The following is a 22970-nucleotide window of genomic DNA, read 5'->3' on the forward strand; positions in this document are numbered from 1 at the left end:
TAGGTAAAATGAATATTTCCATCTTTTATTTCAGACTGTTAAATAAAATAATACATGTTGTTTATTACATCCACAGCGCACGCTGTTCACCATGTATTTGAAAAAGATAAACATGAACGAACTATTTAACTGATAGAATTAGTTTATGAACATTTTATAATGTGCCTTAGCATTTAAAATCTAAATGTATTCTAAATTTTATTCTTCAGGTCAAATCAGTGCAAATAACTATTTCCCCCAAAAAAGAACATATATTCAAGCCGGCGCATACAAAATACAACTGCAATACATATTATAGCTGAAAGAGTTGAGGAAATTAGCTAAAAAGCTAAAATAGAATTAATTAGAGCTAGAAAAAAGTGTGAATTAAGAATTCGTGTGAAGCTATTTCATTTTTATCCGGGAACCACAACTTCTAAAATATTTTTTTATACACAGGAAAAAAACACTACAAAATAGCTACTTTTATTTTTAAGAAGTGGATAAATGTTCGTTATAGCTGTAGGTTTTCACTGTGATTTTTAAGGTCTTGTGTGTTTCGGCATAGTAGTGGGAAAACCTCGACAGAAAAGTAATAATATAAAGATACGCGAGGATTGATAGCCACAGCATTATTATCGTTCCACTATTCGTCTTGCTATTTTTAATACATGAAATAATTAAACAATTATAAATATTTAACTAAGGCTATTTAGATGTACATCTCAGTAAGTTTTTTTAAAGGAAACCTGCTACGGAAAATTTTAACATAATAGGGCTAATTTACATCTTACATTATTACGATGCGGAAATTAAGATTTACTTTAAATGCACTTAAATGAATCATTCTTGTCTCCAGTGATAATTACGATGTGAACAAACATTTTATGAATAATTTTAGTTTTCATACAGAATATTCTCTATTGTCATTCTCAACATAAGAACAAAATATAGCATGTTATCCTGAGCATTTCATTAATAATAAAGTCTTTACGTAAAATCAGAACTAATAATCATATTAAAAAAGTTTGTCTATTTAAGCCCTAAAAACGTTTAATAAGATGATAGGATTATAGAATATCGAGGTTTTGTAGCGATACATTTCATTAACATATGACCATTTTGCATCATCAACACGTCTTTGTCTGAAAACAATATTTCCGAATCAAATGCCAAATAATAACTGTGTAATAAGCATGCTTTCTTAACAATAGTCATGTATTTAACATTTAGTTAAAATATGTATTTGTACTAATTTCTTATTTTATTATTGTTAAGCACATTTATTCTTATTTTTATTTTACAGTTCGGCTGTTTGTGAAGATTTTAATGAGCATTTACCAAACTTCATTGTTGAAAACAGCCGAATTGAGAGTTCTTCATGGATGAATTTACAATGAAACAGGATATTCAGACCCTCATATGTAATACCATATTTATTAAACCTACAAGAAAAGCACACAAGACAGTGCACTGCAGGAACCATTCAGTTCAAAAAAGAAATTTGTCATGGTCTTTAGAATATTTATTTCCTATTACTTTTAACTGATAATAATGTATTCTTTATGGGACTTACTCAAGTTAAACATGGATATTGATTATTTACTACGTAGCTTCACAAAATTAGTGGGTAACGTTTATTAATTGATTTGCTACCATATAGTACGATTATGAAAAGAACTCAAAACTAGAGAGTAAAGTAAGGAAGACTGCAGTACTTGTGCAATTAATTAATCACAGTTGTGGCCTTATTTGTATCACTGTGCATCGTGTTCACGAATTTTCCAGTATTTCTTATACTGACCCCACTTCCAGCCTCCTGATCCCGAAGTAACTACAGCGACACAGGTAGAAGATTTATCTTGACTCTGAAGTGCAGACCGATTCAGGCCGCTTACAATTCCTAGAAAACAACTTAAAACTATTACCACAATTATTCTATTTTTAAGGAAGCTGTAACTGGATTTATTGTATTATGAGACTAAATCAAATTCTGTGATTAAATTTATGTTTTGTAATCAGTGAAATGTATGATGTATGAAAAATTTAAACATTTATCACGGTAAATCTTTATATTTACTTACCTAAATTTGTGTAACATTACAACACTGACGAGAGTTTATATGTTTGGAATGCCAATTTTTTACTTAGCATAAAGCTAAGTGTAATTAATACATCATATTTGAGTTAAATAGTAGACAAATCAATTGTGATACTTTAAATAATCACAAACCAAAATCGCACCATGGAGAAATATATATTTTTTTACGATCTACATTGTAACTCTACAAGTTTACCTGGGAAACTAAATATTGCTTGAGTTTCATCGAATACCTATAACAAAATCATTATACATCTTTGGTGTGGTCGTACATAGACCTTTCAGGGCTTTCCCCCCTTTTCTTTGTTGACCCGGCGGTCTTAGCCATAAGGCCCTGCCGCCCCGGGCAGTGGAGGCCGTCCCGGTGTTGTCGTACAGTAGTGTCTCGCTTATCCGACATAAACGGGTCAGCAGAAAGTCGGATAGTTAAAATATCGGATAAAAAGGGAATTGCTAATAAAAACATTATAAACGTAAAAATTTGCTAATGTTTTAAACATTTCAAACCTAATAAACATTTTTACAACCAAAAAATAACAAAAATATCTGGCTGAATAATAAGTTGCAGTACCTAGAGTTGGGATCAACAAAAATTACACAAATTGTCGTTTATGTTTCCGATAGAATAGTTTTTATTTTTGAGATGTCGGATAATACAAAATGTTGGATAAGAAAAGGTCGGATGAACGTGACACTTCGGTATTTGATTATTTGTGCATAACTCAGTCATATTCATTTTTTAAGAAAATGAAAGTAGGTAATGAAAATAAATCATAACATTGCGTGGTTAAGTTTATATCAATCATTTATTGGAATTAAATAAAACCTGCATGTGTAGTTCCGATGCGAGTGGTAAAGTCTTTGTTTTCAATGAGTAGAATTCGTGATTTTCCGGAGGTTCAAAGTACAGGAGGTGCTTTTGGGCGTTATTTATTTGATGCCTAAATTATTTCGATAAATACTAAATTGTTTACATGGAATTATGTTAATATAAAGCAGTGTTTACGTTTACAGTAGTCAAATGTCAAGTTTCCTTTCGAATGACTGTGAAAAACGGGGAGGTTCATCGCAGCAATGAAGGAAATATTTTTGTGTCCAATGTAAGTTATAAGCCAAGGCTCCAGATTGTAAGGATCTCAAGGCCATCGCGGGCTACATATATCTTGGGTGAAAAATATTGGGTCAAGTAAAGTATTGCATTAAATGTTCTGGACATTTATAACCCGAAACCACGAGATGAATATAAACTGTAGAAAAAATGCTAAAATGTCGTTTATTTATTATTAATTCTGCTTGCGTTTTGTAACATATTGTCCCAGCCTAATCAAAAAGCGAGTCAATAGGACTCAAAGATATAAATGTTTTATTGGTAAAAAAGTATTGGCCTGGATTAGTATATATTGCACTGAAGAATTTCTGTTTGTCACACAACATATTCTTTTCAATCCAGTATTAGTTTAATACGGTACAATTTCAAATTTATATAAATATTAAACATTTGAAACAAACGGTACGTATTTTGCTGAATGTATCAAATATTTACTGTACTTAAAACCGATTGGATGATGATATCAGGAAACTAAAATAAGTTACGTTAACTTATTAAAATATTGTTTGCCAAAATCGAAACCATTGAAATAAATTTATATTTCCTTTATGGAAATAACTTTATACTGAGAATACACAAAAAAATAATTATGTTTTAATTCTTGAATCTTTATATTAGGATGTTGCCCTTAGTTCTGTGGTTTTTTTATTTGAATATAATTTTGTAGGTAATATTCTATTTAACTTTTCCTTAATCGAACCAGACTGCCTTTCCCACCAGCCAGCCGGCCAAATGGTCCACGGACTGCTATTCAATATATCCATGGTTAAACCAGCAAGCAAATAGCACACGCAGAAGCAGAAGGCACTGCCTAGCTGCCCTCGGATATCTAGCAGAGCGACCGCGGAACCGCGTGTCTTCGGTAGCCCATAGCCCTTGGTGCGAGCGTCACGTGTCAGATAACGCATGGCAACACCGCGTTGTAACTATCGTGTCCCCCCGCTCCTACCCGAATGACAGCGGCGCCCGGGAAGAATATATGCCTGTGATAACGAGTGTTCAACTGATCGTGACTACTAGCGCTCTCCAGCGGGACAGAATCACAACCGTGACCTTGAACCGAACCCTTAAGTTATAATATTAGCATCTTGGAATTTATATGTTTGTGTGTGTATTTGCTAATATACGGTTTAAAGTGCTTATTTTAGGAAATTTACAATTTCTGCTTTTTTTTATTTATTTAAAGATAAATTAACTTAAAATGTCATTCATTTCTCAAATATTTCTTTGTAAAAGCCTCAAAATAGTTGCACTATTAATAATTTTTTGTAGTTGTAATAGCACAAAAGAAATTTTGTTGTATTCTGCAAGGTATTTTTTTTCTAAATATATAATTTTTTTTATACATAATTGGTTTCAAGAAATGAATGACTTATGTGCTCCCAAAGTTTCCAAAATGTGTATATGTATTAAACAATGTACAAATTCTAAATTCATTATAAAAAACTTAATGTGAATTTTAATTTAACTTTATTTAAAAAAATTCTTTAGTTAATACTTTTTCCAATGTTATGCTACATGTCATATAAATTATCCAAATCCAAAATAAACTTTAAAAAAATCATCCATTACCGTAACACTTGGGAATTGAGATATGTGGGTAATAACTACCCCATTACCTCCACAATCCCTCAAAAAAGTTGTGTCTGTCCTTCTACCAAACATCCTGTCTAATTTGTAAGTGGTTTTACTTAACTTTGTTTTAGTATTACAGCACTAAATGGTACATATATATAGCAGCTTCTTACAATATCAGTAATTATTGTTAACTTATTGAGTACTGTCCCGGTTTCTTGGACCCAGTCTTTTCTGTACAACAAGATTACGTAATAACAATATTTTCTAATGATTTAAAAAATGCTGTATAGCATATCTGGGTATCTTGGCAGACGTTAGTTGCCAGCAAGGAAGCGTTGTGTGTCACGGCGACCTGGCAGCGTACAACTCGGTAGTGATGTGTGTGCTGATGTGTGATGTGCGTTGCAGGGTGTACCTGCAGTACCACACGTGGAAGCAAGTCCTCAGCGGTGCTCTGGTCGGGTTCCTGTTTGCGTCCCTGTGGTTCGCCCTCACGTACCTCATCTTCACACCTCTGTTCCCGCTCATCGCCTCGTGGTGAGTAGTGCGTGCCTCTGCCTGCCAGTTGGGGGGTCTGCAATTTCTATATTCGTGAATAATTTGATATTCAATTCAACATTTGAAGTTATATGGTTTTTTAAGTTATTTCTAACCAATTGATCAAGTGTAACTCATTCACGAGATATTTTTTTTTTAAATTTGTAAAATGTATTACACCAAGATGATTTGCTTATGCAACATTATTCATGTATTGTAGAGTCCCAGTAATCCGAACAAGTTCTGGATGAGACAAAGGCCTTACTAAAATTGCTTTGAAATTGTTACTAATGGATGTTCTAGCTGCAGCACAAGACCTGATATTTTCCTCTTACAGTTTAAATTTTTAAATTCTCCAACAAACACTAAAATTGGCTCCGACTGTAAACTATGTACTTCATGACGTCTAAAGAGCAGTTAAACTCGTCGGCTGGGGCCTACAGGCAAAGGGTGGGGCCACACTTGCCAACATCCACAGTTACCTAAAACCATAAAATCTTGTCTGTAACTGTGAGTACAAGACACCAGCCAAGACAGTATGACAAACAAGGCGCCCGAGTGAGAGATCTCAAGGTCGAAACCAACGGGATAAACAAGTCCGCACACACACCACGAGGATAGTTTGAAGGTTTTAAGTAGTGTTGGGCCGATTCCTAACATATACCGATCCCGATTCCATTTTCGATTCTTAAATTAAAGGGTCGATTCTTCGAATCCGATTCCAATTCCTTAATTTTCATCTGAAATGTTCAACAGAGTAATATACTGTGACGTGACTCCGTCAGACGTCCCGCGTACACCTATACACAAAACAATAAATAACCTATAACATTGGGGGGGGGGGGGGGTAGTTAGGTAGAGTCGAGGTACTTGAGATCAAGTCTTCTCCCCATACAGGGAGTGTAGGGAACGATTTATGCACTGAAAAGAAACATTATTATTTCATTCAAGCACAGATTTTATTTACTAGGCCACCTGTTAAGATAACAATAATTAAACAAATATTTAACAAATAAATTAATAATAAATAGGATAGCAAATTAATTAATAATAAATAATTTAACAAAGAGATGAAAGATTTAGTTACAATGATTTTAATTACGTTAGCGTACACAGCACGCTATACTACACAACATGGCTGCCCTCTAGCCCTTAGCACCCACTCAGATTAATTGTGCTACAACCCAGCACATATCTGCTCGCACCAACCTGGTACCGCGCCTGTTTACATTTAAATCATAAATAAAAAAAATACAAGATAAGACTAAAAACTAAGTTACTTTAAATTACCACATTGAATTTAGAATCGGAACGAAGACCGCCCGAGAAATGATTGTGGCGGACGAGCCATGGCCAACCACTTACCCTCTGACTTGAGACGGAGAAAAGTTGTTTCAAACCGACGTGGACCCGGCTTCCAGAGAGGTCCCCAGGCAAAAAGCCTCGGTCCCTCCCAGGAAGGAGGTTTTAACTACAAAACTAGGCCACCCCGAAAAAACACGAACACCGGGAAAACTTAACCACGGGGAAAATGGCTGTCCCTCCCTCCCGCAAGGAAAAACAAAAAAAAGCGAAGACGACAGGTCCTTCTGCGCAGGCGCTAGCGAGCTCTCCCTCCCCCTCTTGCGCTGTTCGATTGTTTCTGCCTACGTTTCCAAATTCGGACGCAAGATGGCAACACTAATCAGGACAGAGTCCTCGAAACTAGTACACGAAGCTGAAAATGACAGAGACAAACAAAATCGACGTTACACAGCGGGTTTTTCTGGAACGGCGTGTTGCAACCTCTCGGCGGGCCCTGGCCAGCGACCCGCGAGAATTAGCAAACCACGCAGCCTCGCAAAAGCCCGCGGTGCCTGCAAACTAACGTCGCAGCAACCTATATTCCACTACCCGTGTGTCGAAATCAACTGGCCGAGCCTGGAAACGCGCACGTACACCAACACGATAACCTAACGAGAAACAAAAGTAAAATAAATTTAAGAAAAAAAAAGTAATGAAATTTTCAGACCGTGACAATACTAAGGGAAAAAAAAGGTTGTTTATGATTTTAAAAATGTAATTGCATTGTGTTTCATTTTCTGTGCAGAAATTAACATTATATACAGCTTATATAATGTAAAAAAGTATGTTCATTACCATCAAGTTACGCTACCTTGAATATCTAGCACAATTTGGCCTTTTAACCTTGCACATAGACGAAACACGTGTTCAAACACTGCCAATGATCAAAGATGTCTTATGATGTAAATTGTAAATAATGTTATAACTTTACCATCTTTAATTACCTTACATTATCAACTTAATTAATTAATTGTTAAAAAAGAGGTTTGTACGGTTAGGTTAAGAATTTTATTTTCAAGCACAACTAAATAATGATCCAAATAAAATGACAATATAACCTCGTTTATACATATTTCAAGGGACCAGGGCGAAAAAAAATAAAAAGAGGGAAATGTAAAAATAAAACTTTATTATCACATTATGATGGAAATGACAAGAAACAAATATGCACCACACTAAAATAAAATGTCAGAGATGCTTACGTTTTAATATATTACCTAGAACTTAATTATCTCACTTGGTGAAAAGAATAAATCCATCCAGTCTTGCAGTTCTTCACAACCGTAAAGAGAAAATAAATTTTCGGTTCTTGAGTAAGAAAGTTCTGTGCATGTTTTAGCATCTCAAAATTTCCACATTTTATGGTGAGATTTTCTTAAACAAAATATTTAAACTCTTGAAATAATTGTGTGTTAACATTTAATTCATTTCAGAAATTTATCGGAAACAATTCTGTTAAACTAACACAACTACTTTCAAAAGATTGTTTATGTTTGGTAATAAAAATTTACGAACGTTTCAGCAGCAATGTTTGAAATTCAGATTAGCCAACTGCCTTTCCAAAATACAGTAAAACTGGCTTAAGACGTTCCCGCGTAACACGTTTTCCCGTTTATTAAGTTCAAAAAATTATTCCCTTGATCACTTCCGTATATCCCTATGTTAATATTTCCCTTTCATAATGTTTGTCTTTATATATGCTTCCCGCATATAACATTCAGCGTTTGTAGGAAAAAATAAAATAATATTGTTTATCTTAAAGCTTTTAAACAATTTTTAAGGTTAATTTTAAAAATTTACATATTTCCAAACGTTTAATACCGTATTGGTCCGAATATAAGGCGGCAATTTTTACATAAACATGAGATGTGAAAATTGGAAGACGCCTTATTTTCGCACCCAAGATGTCGTCAGCACCGCTAACATTAGTTCCAAGCTGAAAGCTACAGTAGAAACATTGTTAAACAGAATGTTCACGATTTTTCATATTAACTAAAACATCGTTACCTCACACGGGAAAAACCATAAATCCACCCTATATTGCAGTAATTCACAATTGTTTCAAGTTGAAAATTAAAATATTTGTTCTTGAGTAAAAATGTGAATGTTGAAGCATCTCAAAATGGCAACCTTTTATTACACAATTCATATTTGTACTTTGTGTACAATCGCGTGTTAACATTTACGGTAGTTTAATTTCAGATTTTTAACGGAAATATTTGTACTAAAATATCACAGCTATTTTCAGAACGATTGTTTACGTTTACAAACAGAAAATGTTATGAACATTTCGGATGTAATGTTTGGAAATTCACGGATGCCAACTGTCTTTCCACAATATTTCTTTGGTGTAAAACTAACATTGCCAAACACGCACGAAGACGCCATATTTGTAGGAATTTGATACGTTGCTTCAAAAGCTATTTTAATAATTTCACAGTAATCCATGCTTTATTTATGTAAAAACCTTTCAAATAACATAATTATCATAGATTATTCTTCAAAATTCATAGGACAGAGATTCTGTCAGAGAGTAATATGGACAAATATTCGCGGTCACGTCACTGAAGTTATTCATGGCCGTATGCTTCACCATGGCAGCTAGCCACTTGTTTTGTTCCGGCAAGCTGCATTCTTTGTTTGCTTTGTTACGTTTAACACACTACTAAATAGTAATACGTAGCTTAAGTGAAATGTAAAGTTAAATGCGGTATACATAAATGCAAAAAGGATTTATCAACACAAAACGTATGTCTAATGAATTTTCACATTAATTTCTACCAAAATTATTTTTACATTTGTTTGGCCTCCTGAAACTGCAGGTTGCCTTATATTCGGGCCAATACGGTAATTAATTTGGACAGAACAAGACCGTCGAAAAACCTGTGCCACACGCCATACGCTGTTGTATCTGTGCGCCATTTCGAGTGACGAATGAGAAACGCGCACGGTCGTTGAAACCTGTGCCGCACGCCGCATGACCAATCACCTGCTTGCATTCTCGGGGACTAGAGTAACTTCCATCAGTACACCAATTTTCCAATTCAAGTCACGTGAGGAAAACAAAGTAAACCATATATCGCCAGCTATTACTTTCTTTGAATTATTTTCGTATATTTTTTAAAACAATAAATGTTATTGCTTTTTTTGCTAGTGTTTTGATAATACTAGTTTTAACGTGCTTATTAAATTAAATACAGTTTTAATAATTCAATTTACTGATAAATAATGTCATTAGTTATTCCGTTATTCCAGCATACCAATGATAGTAAGTGTATTTTTGAGTGAATACAGCACATGTCATTTGAGTAAAATCGATTTTTATGTTGGAAATTACTTTTCCCTTTTAAGAAGTTTTCCCTGTTAAGAAGTTTTAAGCATCCAGTCCCTTGAAAAACTTCTTAACAGGGTTTTACTGTATATCTCACGTAAAACGAGCATCGCTGAACACCCACAAGAACGCCGATTTACAGCAATTTGGTTATGTTGCTTTTAAACTTATTTTAATATGGTCGCAGTAATCTACTGTGAATTTGGGTAAAATCTTATTCAAAAATTATTTCATTTTAATTCTTTAAAGTTTAAAGTGCAGAGATGTGAAACATCTTAATTTTCACGTTCACGTCACCAAAGATTTCGTTCATGGCCATATGGTTTACCATGGCAGGTAGCACAAAAAAAAATTAGATTGTTTACAATGGCAAATGTAGCTGCCATGATCATATAGTTAACGTTTACATTATTTTACTTTCTGTTTACATTTACATATTTTTCTTTAAACATTTATGGTTTTGTCTAATTATTTTTGAAGGTTTACTATTAAATGCAGTGCTGCTGCAACGTAATTTCCGAATAATGCTTTCGCTTAAAGCGGGAAAGTAGATACTGCATTTGTACTGTAGGGAAAATGGCGGTGCAAGGAAATAAATACGTTAATCACCGTAATTCGTAAATTGGTTCCCTAAAAAAAGATTGTATCATGTAGTTTAAAAATTATATTTGCATGCATTTTAATATTTTCTTACGTTGTGTAGGAGAAGTATTTTTCAAACTTAAAAACAATGCAGGAATCGGTCATGGTTGATTCCAAAACCATTGTATTCTGAATCCCACGATTATACTGGAATCGGTGGAACCGACCGATTCCGGAATCGGAATCGACCCATCACTAGTTTTAAGGTGGCAACTAGGTGACTAGATTGTTCAAGGCTGCGTGGAAAAGGGAGTGGCCAGATCGTGCAGGACTTCCAGCTCACTGTTCAGAAATCTCAACATTCAACCACAGAAGAAGAAAAAACTAATGATAACTAACTGGCATGATGCATAAATTTAAGTTTGTAATGTTGCAAAAAGTTTACTCTAATACTGTTAGCATTTAAAAGACTTTCATGCAAAGTCTATATGGAAATAGTTTTTTCACATTAGGAAAAAGAAAAATTACACCAATTTCTTTCATTTTTATTTTGTTAAATGGACCAAACTAATGCAATTCTTCTTTCCTCAGTTATAAAATGCCAAACTAGAGATTAAGCAGAGTTACAAAAATGCTAGTATTACTTTCTTAAACTTAGACTTAAATTTGCGTTGTATTTGTAAAGGCTTTAAGCAAAAGTAATGCTCGTTGAAACATTGTCCAGGAACCATATAAAATTACCTGGTGGGCCTGATTTAGTTTTAGGGACAGTCGAAGATCACCGGTGTATAAGGTAGAGCACAGGATTACGGCTGTCATCGTAATAATTGGAAAATAATAACTTGGCTACATCATTTCCTGCCTCTACTAGAGGCAGATGTGTGTCTTTCCCATGAGGCGTGCCAGCGACAGGACTTGTAGACTTTCACAGTAGTGTTAAGTTGATTTCCAATTCTGGAGTTGGACGATTTTATTGATTCTAACGGGGTTGGATGATTCAGAATCCAATGGTTTTTTTTTTATCAAAGCGGATCAATTCTTTCCTTGTAGTGAAACATCAAAATTTTGAGTGTTAAATAAATTTTTAATAAGGTCATTAAATTTAAATTTGTTCAGACACTCAGATAGGATTTTCTGCTTACTAAGGGGGTTTTCCAATGTAATTACATTCGCAACAATAAAATGAAAGTTTCTGCATCCGAGTGCTTGCGTACCTACACAGGTCTTGACGCTCGAGCGGTGTGAGTGCGGATGGGAGAACACACGGGCGGTGTCGGGGTTCCAGGAGGATGTCGGAGTTCCTGCTGCTGAGGGACACGACGCTGATCCCCAACGTGCTGTGGTTCGAGTACACGCACTCGCGGCAGGAGGCCCGGGCCCGCGGCCGCAAGCTGGTGTCCATGAAGTCCCAATGACGGCTGCCGTCGCTGGACGAGGACGGCCTCCTCCACAGCCTCCTGCACTTCTACTGGGCCTGCAAGAGGTAGTGCCCCGCCCCCCGAGTGCGTACCTCGTCGTGATTCCACTTCCGTGTTTTACAACATGGCGAGTTTCCTTTTTTCAGGTGGTTGGAATGTGTTTGGTCGTCGATCGTGCATCTTTGTAAATTAATTTTCTCCGTCTCTTAAACTGCAGCTGCGAAAATGACTTTTGCATTTTTTTTTTTATTTGTGATAATGTGTGCACGGTTAGGGGTGTGTGATATTTTTTACGAGCAGCTTGATTTGTTAGTATGGTGTTTGCTGATCGCCAGACATTTTAACATATTTAGCTCTCGGCGGTGACTTGCTTTCTTGGGATGGAGAAAGAAAGACTTTTTCGAGTAGGTTGGTAAATGGAAGAGAAAACTATAGCAGCAGCCAAATCGTCAGCATATTTCTATGAGTACTTTTCATAGTTATAGAAAAAAAAAGGGTACAAAGTATGGCATTAAATTGTACTTTCATTAATTATATTTTGATAATACCTATTTTTGCTTATAAAATATGAAGTATGGTAAGTTTTTTATAGTTCTCACTCTTGTCTGGGCTGCTATGCTTTTGAAAATTAATTGGTTTTGGAATTTTGTGTGCTCATAAATGCCCCCCCCCCCCCTTTCTCTCTCTCCCCCCCCACCCCCCTCTCCCCCCCCCCCCACCCACCTCCCATTATTCACCATAATTTCATTTACACCAAAAAGATAGCGACACACAGTTTTTTTTTTTCAGAATAAAGAGCTATCATTGACAGTGATCTCGGAGGCATCGTGATGAGGAGGGTCATGAGTTCATTCTACTGTCAACAGGACTAAGTATAATAATGAAAACTCATTCCATCCCACCTCTCCAAGTCACCGTTAGGTGGTCTAGATTTAATTCCCAATAGGTGAATTCTCATTTTTAACCTTTTTACATAGGGATTCACAATTTTTCCCCTCCCCCCTCAAACTCTGTTCATTGTAGAGCCTTAGTTTCACTTCACACAGTTATTGTAATGTGTAGGCTAGTGTGTCGAAATTCCAAATAGACAATCTGTAGTCCATAAAATTTTTTATATGTTAAAAACAAGGCAAACTATTAGCAGTTTGTAATAACTGCAAAACAAATTTCTAAACATTTTAAAGCAAATTTTATTTTTAATCAAGTATTTACACCCATTAACATGAGTTCGTAATTGAGGAAAATAAAACTCTCCCTCCGTATAAAAATTTTTTACATCCTTTGGAAGTTGTGCCTACTAAAACTTTGATCTAGATTTTCTCTATTTTAAGCTGTCCTATGTTGCTTTAAATAATGAAGACTATTGTCTTTTTTATAAAGCTGAGTTTCGTTATACTATGTTTGTGCATCCTGTACGTCGGAGTTGGAGCTCTTAAACATGATCTAGGGCATGAATCCAATGTTTCAGTCTACTTTTGGCCAATCTCGTACATAAACTGCACTTAATGTGAAATGCAAGAGATTACTGCGATAACTATAACAGTTCTAAGTTTGGGAGTTAATAAATAGTTGTATGTAGACTTAAAAAGTGCTAGTGTAGCTATTTGATATGGAAGAGCAAATACATGTGCAGGTGATTCTTGAGTTAGGAAAAGAAAATCGTAGTGTGAAAATTGCAGATACAACATATTGTGAAGGATAGTGTTTGTGACTTCCATTTTGATTACAAAATGCCCAAGTGAGCGTAGGGCAGGTATTCCGATTCCTGCAAGTGAGTCTATTCTTGCCTGTGTAATAAATGGGACACGGCCTAAGATATTTTAATATACGTACCTAATACATTACTTAAATAATGCAGTATAGGGTTAGCCTATTACAATTCACATGCTGCCATTGTATAACCATAACTGTCACTTTTAATGAAAGCCTTTGTAATTTTTATTTATTTAAAATAATAGTTTTTAAAATTTCTGTCTTATTGATTGTTACAGTATAACTCACAAAAATTACTTTTGGGTGAAATTTAGCTTAAGAATAATATTTGTTGTGAATTTTCATTCAGGGAATTTTTCATCCAGATAAGTTGCATCGTTCCCGCAACATTTACACCTTTGTATTTGCATGCATCACTCTAGAACTATTTCACACCACCAAAGTTGCAGCCACAGCTAGTGTACTATGTATGAGGCAGTTAGAAGCAAAGGGGTGAAGGTGGCAGAATATAGATATGTATTATGTTTGAACGTGAATACGAAACTGTTTCTAGGCAAAGGGAAACTGTATGCTCTGAAAGGGACTCAGGTTGTTGTCTCCATTGTGCAAGTGTTTAACTATTTAACAAAATGTTTTTCCTCTTTGGAGGCATTGTGTTTGTTCTCTTTCAATGTTTTTTTCTCAAAACTATCCTATATTCACTTATACTCCTTTGCTTCCTAGGGTCTCACATTTGTTAAAAATTGTAGTCAGAGTGTTTTCATTGATTTGGACCCGTCATACGCAGCTATGCATATTTTATTATTTATTTTAATTTTATTATAAGTAAACGAGACTTGACTATTTAAGATTATAATTTTCATTACATTTTGTGTTGTAAAGTACTTTCTTTTGTATATTTTATGATATATTTTTCTATATCTTAATTTTTTGGAAACTTGAATTGGGAGAAAACAAAAAAAGTACAAAGCTTGTATATTTTGCATTACACTGTTCTATATTGTAAGTATAAACTAAACTTTAAAATTTATATGTACGTAGTTACATTAGGTAGATATATTTGCCGGAGAATGGAAAGTTGTTTGATAGTTCAACCTTAGATTGAAATGTGTATGTACCCAAATATGTGGTGCCATGTGTTAAAATTTGTTTGTTGACTGTTTGGCAGTACGTTTTATATGTTATTTTCTGTTAGCCTAGTTTAAATCAAAGCTTTTTAATATCTTATGTGTTGTTCCTTAGTAGGAATAGTATGTTGGAATGCAGTATTCAGTGTTTAATTCATTTGGTGACTTTATTGAATCTTGGATGTTATGTTTTTCGGTCTGCTGCTCTAGCATGTTTTAAGGGTATGAAAAATGATCCTATGGTATTAAAAATTGGAGAGTACAGTTGGATAATAAAGTAGCTGGCAACATAAGGAACTCTGTTTATATAATTTGATATTTGATGTTAACGTAACAAGAACATGACAAGAGGAATACCGGGGAAATAAACTCTTGTGCTGTGTGCTTCCTAAAAGCTGAGATTTAGAGGGCTGTAAATTCCTCGACTCTGCAGGGTAAAATCATTGGTGGCCCATCACCGCGGTCCTAGCGGTTCATGACACAGTTTCTACCGTACATTATGTTCAAGCAGTGCTGTATTCGGTGTTCCCATTCAGAATAGCGGTGCTTGATTTAGTAATAGTTGAGTTTATTTATTCATTCAAATGTAAGGACAATTGCAGTTGAATTGAACGTGTAAAATGTGCATTCGTATATGAACTATCGACCTGGACAAACAGCAATAAGTCCGTTCCCAACCAAAAGCCCCCATTCAGATGCCTTTAAATACTCAAAAGTGATTTTGTTTCTTTCAGCTGTATATTTTAAAAGTGGAACCAACATACTTCTTTCTGATATTTTAGTAAGGAGTATGATACCCTGTAGTATTTCAAAAGTTTTGGCCATTAATTACAGTGAAACCCTGATTATCCGTTTTCCAATGAACCATGAGTAAAAAACGGATAATCCAGGAAATCCTACAATGTGGGAACACACTCTAAAGTTACCAAATACACAATGTATGTACTATTGCAAAAACTTTCAGTGAATCAGTTAGGTATTTCCATAAACTGACACCAGCAGCACACTGTATATACACTATCAATATTGGAAAATTATACTTCCTTAATTTTTTTAAATGAACAAAACAAAATAAACTTCAAATTTGTATGTTTTAAGCAAGTAATTACGTATGTATTAATCAAAATTTAAAAGGTACATACTCACCACATGTTATAAGATGCACACTTCTTTCTTATTTATAATGCAGAGAAATTATAAGATGAGTTTTTATGCAGCAAAATATTTTTGGTGTTTGTAATCACAAGTTTGTTATTATTAATTCAATGTACAATAAGAAATACACTTATTTAAATCAAATAAAAGGGGGAAATAATGTACAAATGAACTGTAATTAACACAAGTCTCACATCCTCCTTGACACTTATTTTTTAGTGAAGAAGTCTTGTATTTTTGTTTGCTTGGTATCAGAACTTCTTTTTAAGACTGAACAGCAAGGTTTGCATCATTGAAATTCTATCTTCTTCCAAATCTCCGAGCTTATGCGCATAGCAAAATGCCTTCACTTTGTCGAAAGCAGCTAGTGCTTCCGAGAATGAGGGTACCTCTTCTCCATCATCTTCATTTGCTTCTTCTTCACTTTCTTCCTTTTGTCCTTGAGCATCGCTACACAACATCTCAATGCTCACCTCACCACACGTAGCAAGATCATCGTCTAGACTGCAGTAGGTTTCGAAGCCAACATCTTCACCCAGCTTTTCCCAATCTTTTTCGAACTCCTTGTCACTCTCCGTCACAATTTCATCAACTGGTGAAATTACCTTTCCAACGCCATATTTCTGGAAGCAGTGGGAAATTGTTGTCGCTCTTATGTTTTTCCACGAAACTGACAAATAGTGGATGGCCTGGAACACATTGATTTTCAATGGTTTACCTGACTTCTCCTCTCTAGCATCTAGCAGACCCACTGCCTTCCGCACAAGCATTTTTCTGTATTGTTGCTTGAAGCACTTTATTACTCCTGCATCCAATGGCTGCAACACACTAGTGCAGTTTGCAGGGTAGAAGACTACTCGCACATTTCGTAAAAAAAGACATGTCCTTCGGGTGAGCTGCGCAGTTGTCCACAAACAGAATGATTTTGCGACAGTAAGTGCCCATGCTGGAGTCTAGTTCACACAAAAATGATCTAAAAATGTCAGCAGTTACCCATGCCTTTTTATTGGCATGGTATGTAACTGGCAGTGTTTTAACATTTTTAAAACACCTTGGCTTTGCTGATTTTCCCACTACAATGGGTTTCCTTTTGTCACTTCCATCACTATTTGCACATAACAACACAGTTATTCTTTCTTTCGATTGCTTTCCTCCATGGCAAGATTCACCTTTTAATGAAAGGGTTTTGTCGGGGAGACAGTGAAGAACAGCCCTGTTTCATCAGCATTGTAGATGTCCCTTGGAGAATATCCATATAATAACTGTGGAAGTTGTTCCAGCCACTGCTCAGTAGTATCTTTATTTACTACAGCACTTTCTCCAGACAATTGTTTGTAGGCAAGCCCATGTCGTTCCTTGAATCTACAAATCCACCCATTGGAAGCTGTGAAGTTTTCAACTCCAAGTCGTAAAGCTATTTGAAGAGCTTTTTATTTGATCAGTGTGCCATCCACTGGGATGTTTGATGCCCGAACTTGCTGTAACCAAGAAAACAAAACTTTCTCAAGCTCACTGTATTTCGACTGTCTTGCCATTTTCCGTTTTTTTGAAGACTGGCCGAACTGACTTGCTTGTTTCCGAATCTCATTTCTTCTAGTGAAGATAGAATTAAGAGTCGATGGAGGAATACCATAGCGCTTTGCCAAATCAACCCGTTTTTCGCCTGGATTTTTTTCAACTGCATTTATAATTTCTAAACGCTCTTTAATGTTTTTAACCTCTTTTGTAGGCCGATACATATCAATGAACCTTTACAAATTTCACACGTGCATTAGAGTTAAATGCGTAAAGCTAATTTACCGTAAACAAAGAAAATCTCGCGCATATACGGCCGGCCACGGAAACGCTAGGATGAACAATTTCGTCTATGTTTCTCGCACGATTTCACTGTCGCTAAATAGAAACGTGTTTACGTTGGGCTAGTGTGTACAGTATATCGACCACGGTTATATTGTAGTGTCGATTATCGCACAAAGCAAGAACTATCGTGCGAGCGTTAGCTTTCGTCTGTTGTTTTATCGAAGTTGGTGAACCTGTTAGCAACAGCGTCATGCTCACTTTATTCGTTTTCTTTTAGTAATGGCAGCCATATGTAAATATTGGTATTGTGTGTCGTGTAGACACGCGTAAACTGGAATATTTCTCAGGAATTTGAATGTGAAATCGGTAAAAAGCCTGTTAAGTTCAACCCGTTAAACCGGGTTAAAAAATATTCATAAACGATGGAAACGGGATTTTTTTAACATTATTCTTGCGGGATTTTTTCGGGACCACGGACATTGAACAATAAAACCGGGAAATTCTACAATGCGGGAACGAATAAACGAGGTTTCACTGTATATGGCAATCATCAGCTGAATACGTAGCTGAATACCAAGGGTCAATTACACCATAGCTAGGTTAAACTTCGGTAACTAAGCTTTGGGTAAAGTTACACCATGATTTTAAGGTTAAGGTTAAATTTTTTATTTCCATTTTTTGCATGCCACTAATCTTACGATGATGGTTAGAAACTTATTTAAAATGTGGTGGTGATTCTTTTTTGTTAATTTTGTGGTCAAATATAATTAGGTTTGTAAATAAATACAGTCCAGAAACAAAAGGAATATTTTAATTTTTAAACATTCATTATATTAATTGCAATTATTTCAGATTTAAAAAACTTAATATTTATACATTTGCAATTTTAAATGAGTGAAGTGAGAAATTTGAGCTGGCACTTGATTAGCTCTGCCAGTTGACTGCACGTTTCTAGTAGACTTCTGCGAATTGTGATTTTTCAATTTGAATTGAATTTTAAAAAAAAATGAGTTTAGAATTTTTTTAATCGAATTTGAGAATATTTATTAAAATAACATAGAATATTAAAAAAATTTAACATACCACCTTTTAAGAACTTGTCACATAATTCACAGTTTAAATCAAGTAACTAAAATTAAAGTGAGACTATATTGAAGAAGCACAACCAGATTCTCAAAAATTATAAAAAAAAAATTCAAATTATATGTTTGTAGCACTAACATAAATCACTTCGCAAATCATTTCAACTTGTCATGGAGAAAGGTGTTCATCGACATGGTGCGGCAACAACAATTCTCTGCGGCTGATAACTATGTTGCCTGCTGTAGAGAAAACTCTCACTTGCCACCTGGGTGGCTGGCAGATTGAGGTAGTTGTCTGCTACCTTGGCAATGGCAGGATAATTGTGACGGTTGTTTCTCCACACTCATATGGACTGTCGTGTCTTGGTAGGCGGGGTGCTGCAAGGTAACTTTCAATGGCCTTTATAGATGAAGGTTCATCTATTTGAGGTTGTGTTCGGGGATGTTTGTCCAGTTCATCCCACAAGGATCCAGTACTTTCTGGCTGCATGACTTGAAGAGAGTTCGCAAACTTCTCTGGTGCATTATCGATCTGAGTATTCTGTAGTGCTTTCTTAAGTAGAATAATTGAATGTTGCCTTTCATTTTCATCTTCAAATAATGTAACTTTGTATCTTGGGTTAAGAATGGTGCATAGGGCATTTACATAATCCATTTTGTACAATGGAAATATTGTTGCTAAAGCCTTCAAAAGGTTTCGTCCAAATGCTACACCGGGTGTGTTTTCATTCTGTATGTAGTTCAGTGTTGCTGCTTTCAGGCAGTGAATCATTGGAACAATCATTGAAGCTGTTGGGTAACTGTTCCCACTTGACTCTTTGGTAGCTTCTGCAAAAGGTTTCATAACTTTAACAATTCCTTCTGTAAGCTTCCACTCACTCTGTGACAGAGAATCGGTATCTGTGTCGGAAGTACTCAGCTCGGCAGCTATAGCTTCTCGAAGGTGCAACAATCTCTCCAGCATGGCATACTCGCTACACCATCTAGTCTCGACATCTTGAATCAGTTTGAGCTTTGGCTGCTGCAAATTTTCTTGCACCTTGCCCAGCCTTGACCTTGCAGTAGAACATTTGTTGTTGTGACCAAAAATTTTGCGTGCTTATGGTATTAAAGTTTTGACGTGTTGTGTCGAGTTCTTGGCATCAGAAATGGCAAGCTGTAGTGTATGTGCAAAACAAAATCTGTGCATGTAGTTTGTTCCACTGATAGCAGATTTCAGGTTGCTGGCATTGTCTGTTACTATGAATATTTTTATTGGACTCTGCTCGTTGGGGGGTGGCAAACACCACTTTCTGGTTATTTCAGAGAGTCTTTGTCGAAGGGTCATACCAGTGTGCGATTCTTCAACAGCAATGTTACCAAGCTTAACTGACTTACATACAAAGTATTTTGTATAGTGGCATGTTAGTGACATGTAGCTCTCCCCTGCTCTTGACGTCCAATTATCTGTTGTCAGTGCAACATGTTTGGGGCTTTCGTAAGTGGCAGTATCAATGAGATGTTCTTTAATCATGGCCTGTAATTTGTCCCTTTCTAGGTTTTACAGTTCAGGAACAATCTGTGGGGAAAATGTGCTGACTGGGACTTGGTAATTAGGTTTCAGATGATGCATAAAGTCAAGAAAGTCTTTTTCTTCTACGAACCTGTATGGTAGATGACACATGGCACTCATTCGAGCAATCTTCACGTTAATTGACTTTGCTTCTTTTCCATGAGCAGGCATGTCAACTTTTTTCAAAAAAGCTGAAATTGGTTCTTGCCGTTCACCCATACCATTAGCAGATGTTGATGTGAAAGCGGTTGATTTTGGTGTGGATTTCTCTTTAGCTCCTCCAGATAGTTTTAAAAATTCATGATACTGGATGGAGTGATGGCAGGAAAGGTGAGTTTTCAATTAAGAAGTTGCACCTGAAATGTGAAATAAAATTACTAAGTAAAACATGTTAGGCCCTATGTACAAATTTACACAAATAGATTTTGGTAATTTGAAGAGAAGTGGAAGCACTTCAGACTTGTGTTCATTATAGCTATGTAGACCAAAAATAAGAATCGTTATTTTACTGGTTGCACGATACTTTCGATTAATTAATAATAACACACTAGACGTGTGTATTTTCCATCAGCAATTACAAGTGATAGCACGGACGAAAAGGGTCTGATTACAGTTTGTTTACCTCGTCGGGCGAAGATAAAAGTATTATATCAGCAGATAAGTATTAATTATATTAATAATATTTGTGTAGTGGAATCAATATAGCAGAATTTTAATACAGCTGGAGCGAAAATGCCTTGTTCCGTGTCGACTAAGCATAAATAAGATGACCATAATTTAATACTAACCTGTGGGCATCTTCAGTTGCTTACTACACTGTAAGCATTTAGTGAATCCTTCACCAGGTTCATAATAATTCCACAAGAAGCTTCTCTTTCTATTTTCTCTTGCTTCGCTCATTTTTCTTCAATTTTTAACTGGTTCAAGACACCCGTGGTACTTACTTGTGCACGCACAGAAAAAAGATAAAGAAGCATGTAACGAAATGGACATGTATTTAGACCTGTTTACACAATTGAAAACTTTTAACATTTTTTGACTCTACAATAGCTCTCAAAATATTGTTCCGGTAAAGTTAGTCAAGGATTTTTTACTTTACGTTTCCGAAATGTTGAAAACTAAAGTCATGCCACCATTTTGCCGATAACTAACAATCTTTGTTTCCAAGCTGAAACATGTTATATGTACAGATTAATTATTAAAAAATATAAATGCTGTAATTAAAGTTTATGCATTTCAAAAACCGCTTTAAGTTTTATAGGTTGAATACGTTTAAAATGTATTGTGCAATGCCGACTTCAAAAGGGTAAGATAAACTGTAAAAGTTTTCAATTTTGTAGGTGCCTTTTAACTTTAAAGAGGAGTATGCGTGCACTGTGCAGTACACATTTCGTTCTCGAATTCCGCTTCGCTAGTAACCTTAGCTTGCCGCTGACGTGATGATATAAACATTCAAATTCATTAGATAATTTATAAAATAAAGACGGTGTAATGTAAGTACCGTATCGATAATTTAAATGCCCATTATTCTCTGAAAATCATACTGATTACTGTATTTTGTAAATTTGCGGACTGGCAATCATTAGTGTGTTTGAACGTTTGGCAGTTTTAGTTGGTTATTTTATAAAGTGGAACATGGCTACGCACATTATTTACAGTAAAACGTATTTCCACTTTTCATGGGGTCAAAGTAAAACAGTTTAAGAGCGGAAAGTGTAAATAAAGGGAGGACCATAAAAAGTATTACAGCTTACCTTATTTAGCATGTTTGACTTTCAAGGATAAAAATATTAATAAAAATATCACAGCATAAGGAAGTTGTACAAAAGAAAAATAACAAATTTACCGTTTTTATCGCTAAAGCATCACACATTTTATTCTAAAATCAAGTTTGAAAATTAGGGGTGAGACTGTGGGTGCTACTATGATGCAAAAAAAAAAGTAAAGTAATCCATAAAAACAAAACCTATTCATGGAAAGTACGTTTATTTAAAAAGTAGACTTTGCGAAAGCACACCAAATAATTTAAATTAATGAGTGATGCAATAAAACCATACTTTGCATGTTGATAGCTCGCATACACCATGTGCTACGCACAGCCTGGATTTCCACTCCTACGATTTTTTTACATTGTGCAAATTTTCAGGCCTACTTACGGTTTTCGTTGCCAGCTCCTTTAATAAGTGGTTTGGGATTGATAATTAGGGTAATCAATAGTTATAAAAGTAACTGCAGTTGATTTTTTTATTTTATTTAATAGTTTATAGTTTAAACATCTAAAATTTAGAGCCTGTCAACCAATTTCTAATTTCAAAAGATAGTGTTTTTTTTTTATACATATGTTGTACTGGCACAGCAGGTAGAAATGTTTAATTTATATTTTTGTGGCTACAAGTGACTACTTAAAGCAGTCTTATTCTAGTATTATTTCATTGAAATTATGAATTGTCAGACAATCAGCATTTGTTTCTCAACACATTAAAAAGAAATTTTTGATGTGTTAACATCTTAGCTCTCTGTGTATGGCATTTGGTGGGAGTAATTTTGTGATTGCGGCTGAACT

The 22970-nt window shown here is 35.2% G+C and overlaps 1 protein-coding gene across 3 annotated transcripts in view; it reads left to right on the forward strand.

Annotated features, from left to right (window-relative positions):
• The window catches only part of LOC134537820 (dolichyldiphosphatase 1-like), a 39585-nt gene extending 16693 nt beyond the window's left edge, over nucleotides 1-22892 (forward strand). Inside the window, exons 5-7 of one of the 3 annotated variants that reach the window (XR_010076048.1) lie at nucleotides 5175-5303; nucleotides 11846-12062; nucleotides 12768-22892. Coding sequence is in view for 1 of the 3 variants with exons in the window: in XM_063378667.1 (XP_063234737.1) it covers nucleotides 5175-5303; nucleotides 11846-11975 (259 nt within the window). In the remaining 2 variants the exon portion in view is untranslated. Of the gene's footprint in view, nucleotides 1-5174; nucleotides 5304-11845 lie in introns of all 3 variants that reach the window. The other 2 variants (XR_010076047.1, XM_063378667.1) reach the window with 2 other exon arrangements.
• Nucleotides 22893-22970: the final 78 nt, after the last annotated feature.

Source organism: Bacillus rossius, chromosome 12 (genome assembly GCF_032445375.1).
Source record: "Bacillus rossius redtenbacheri isolate Brsri chromosome 12, Brsri_v3, whole genome shotgun sequence".
Classification (NCBI taxonomy): domain Eukaryota; kingdom Metazoa; phylum Arthropoda; class Insecta; order Phasmatodea; family Bacillidae; genus Bacillus; species Bacillus rossius.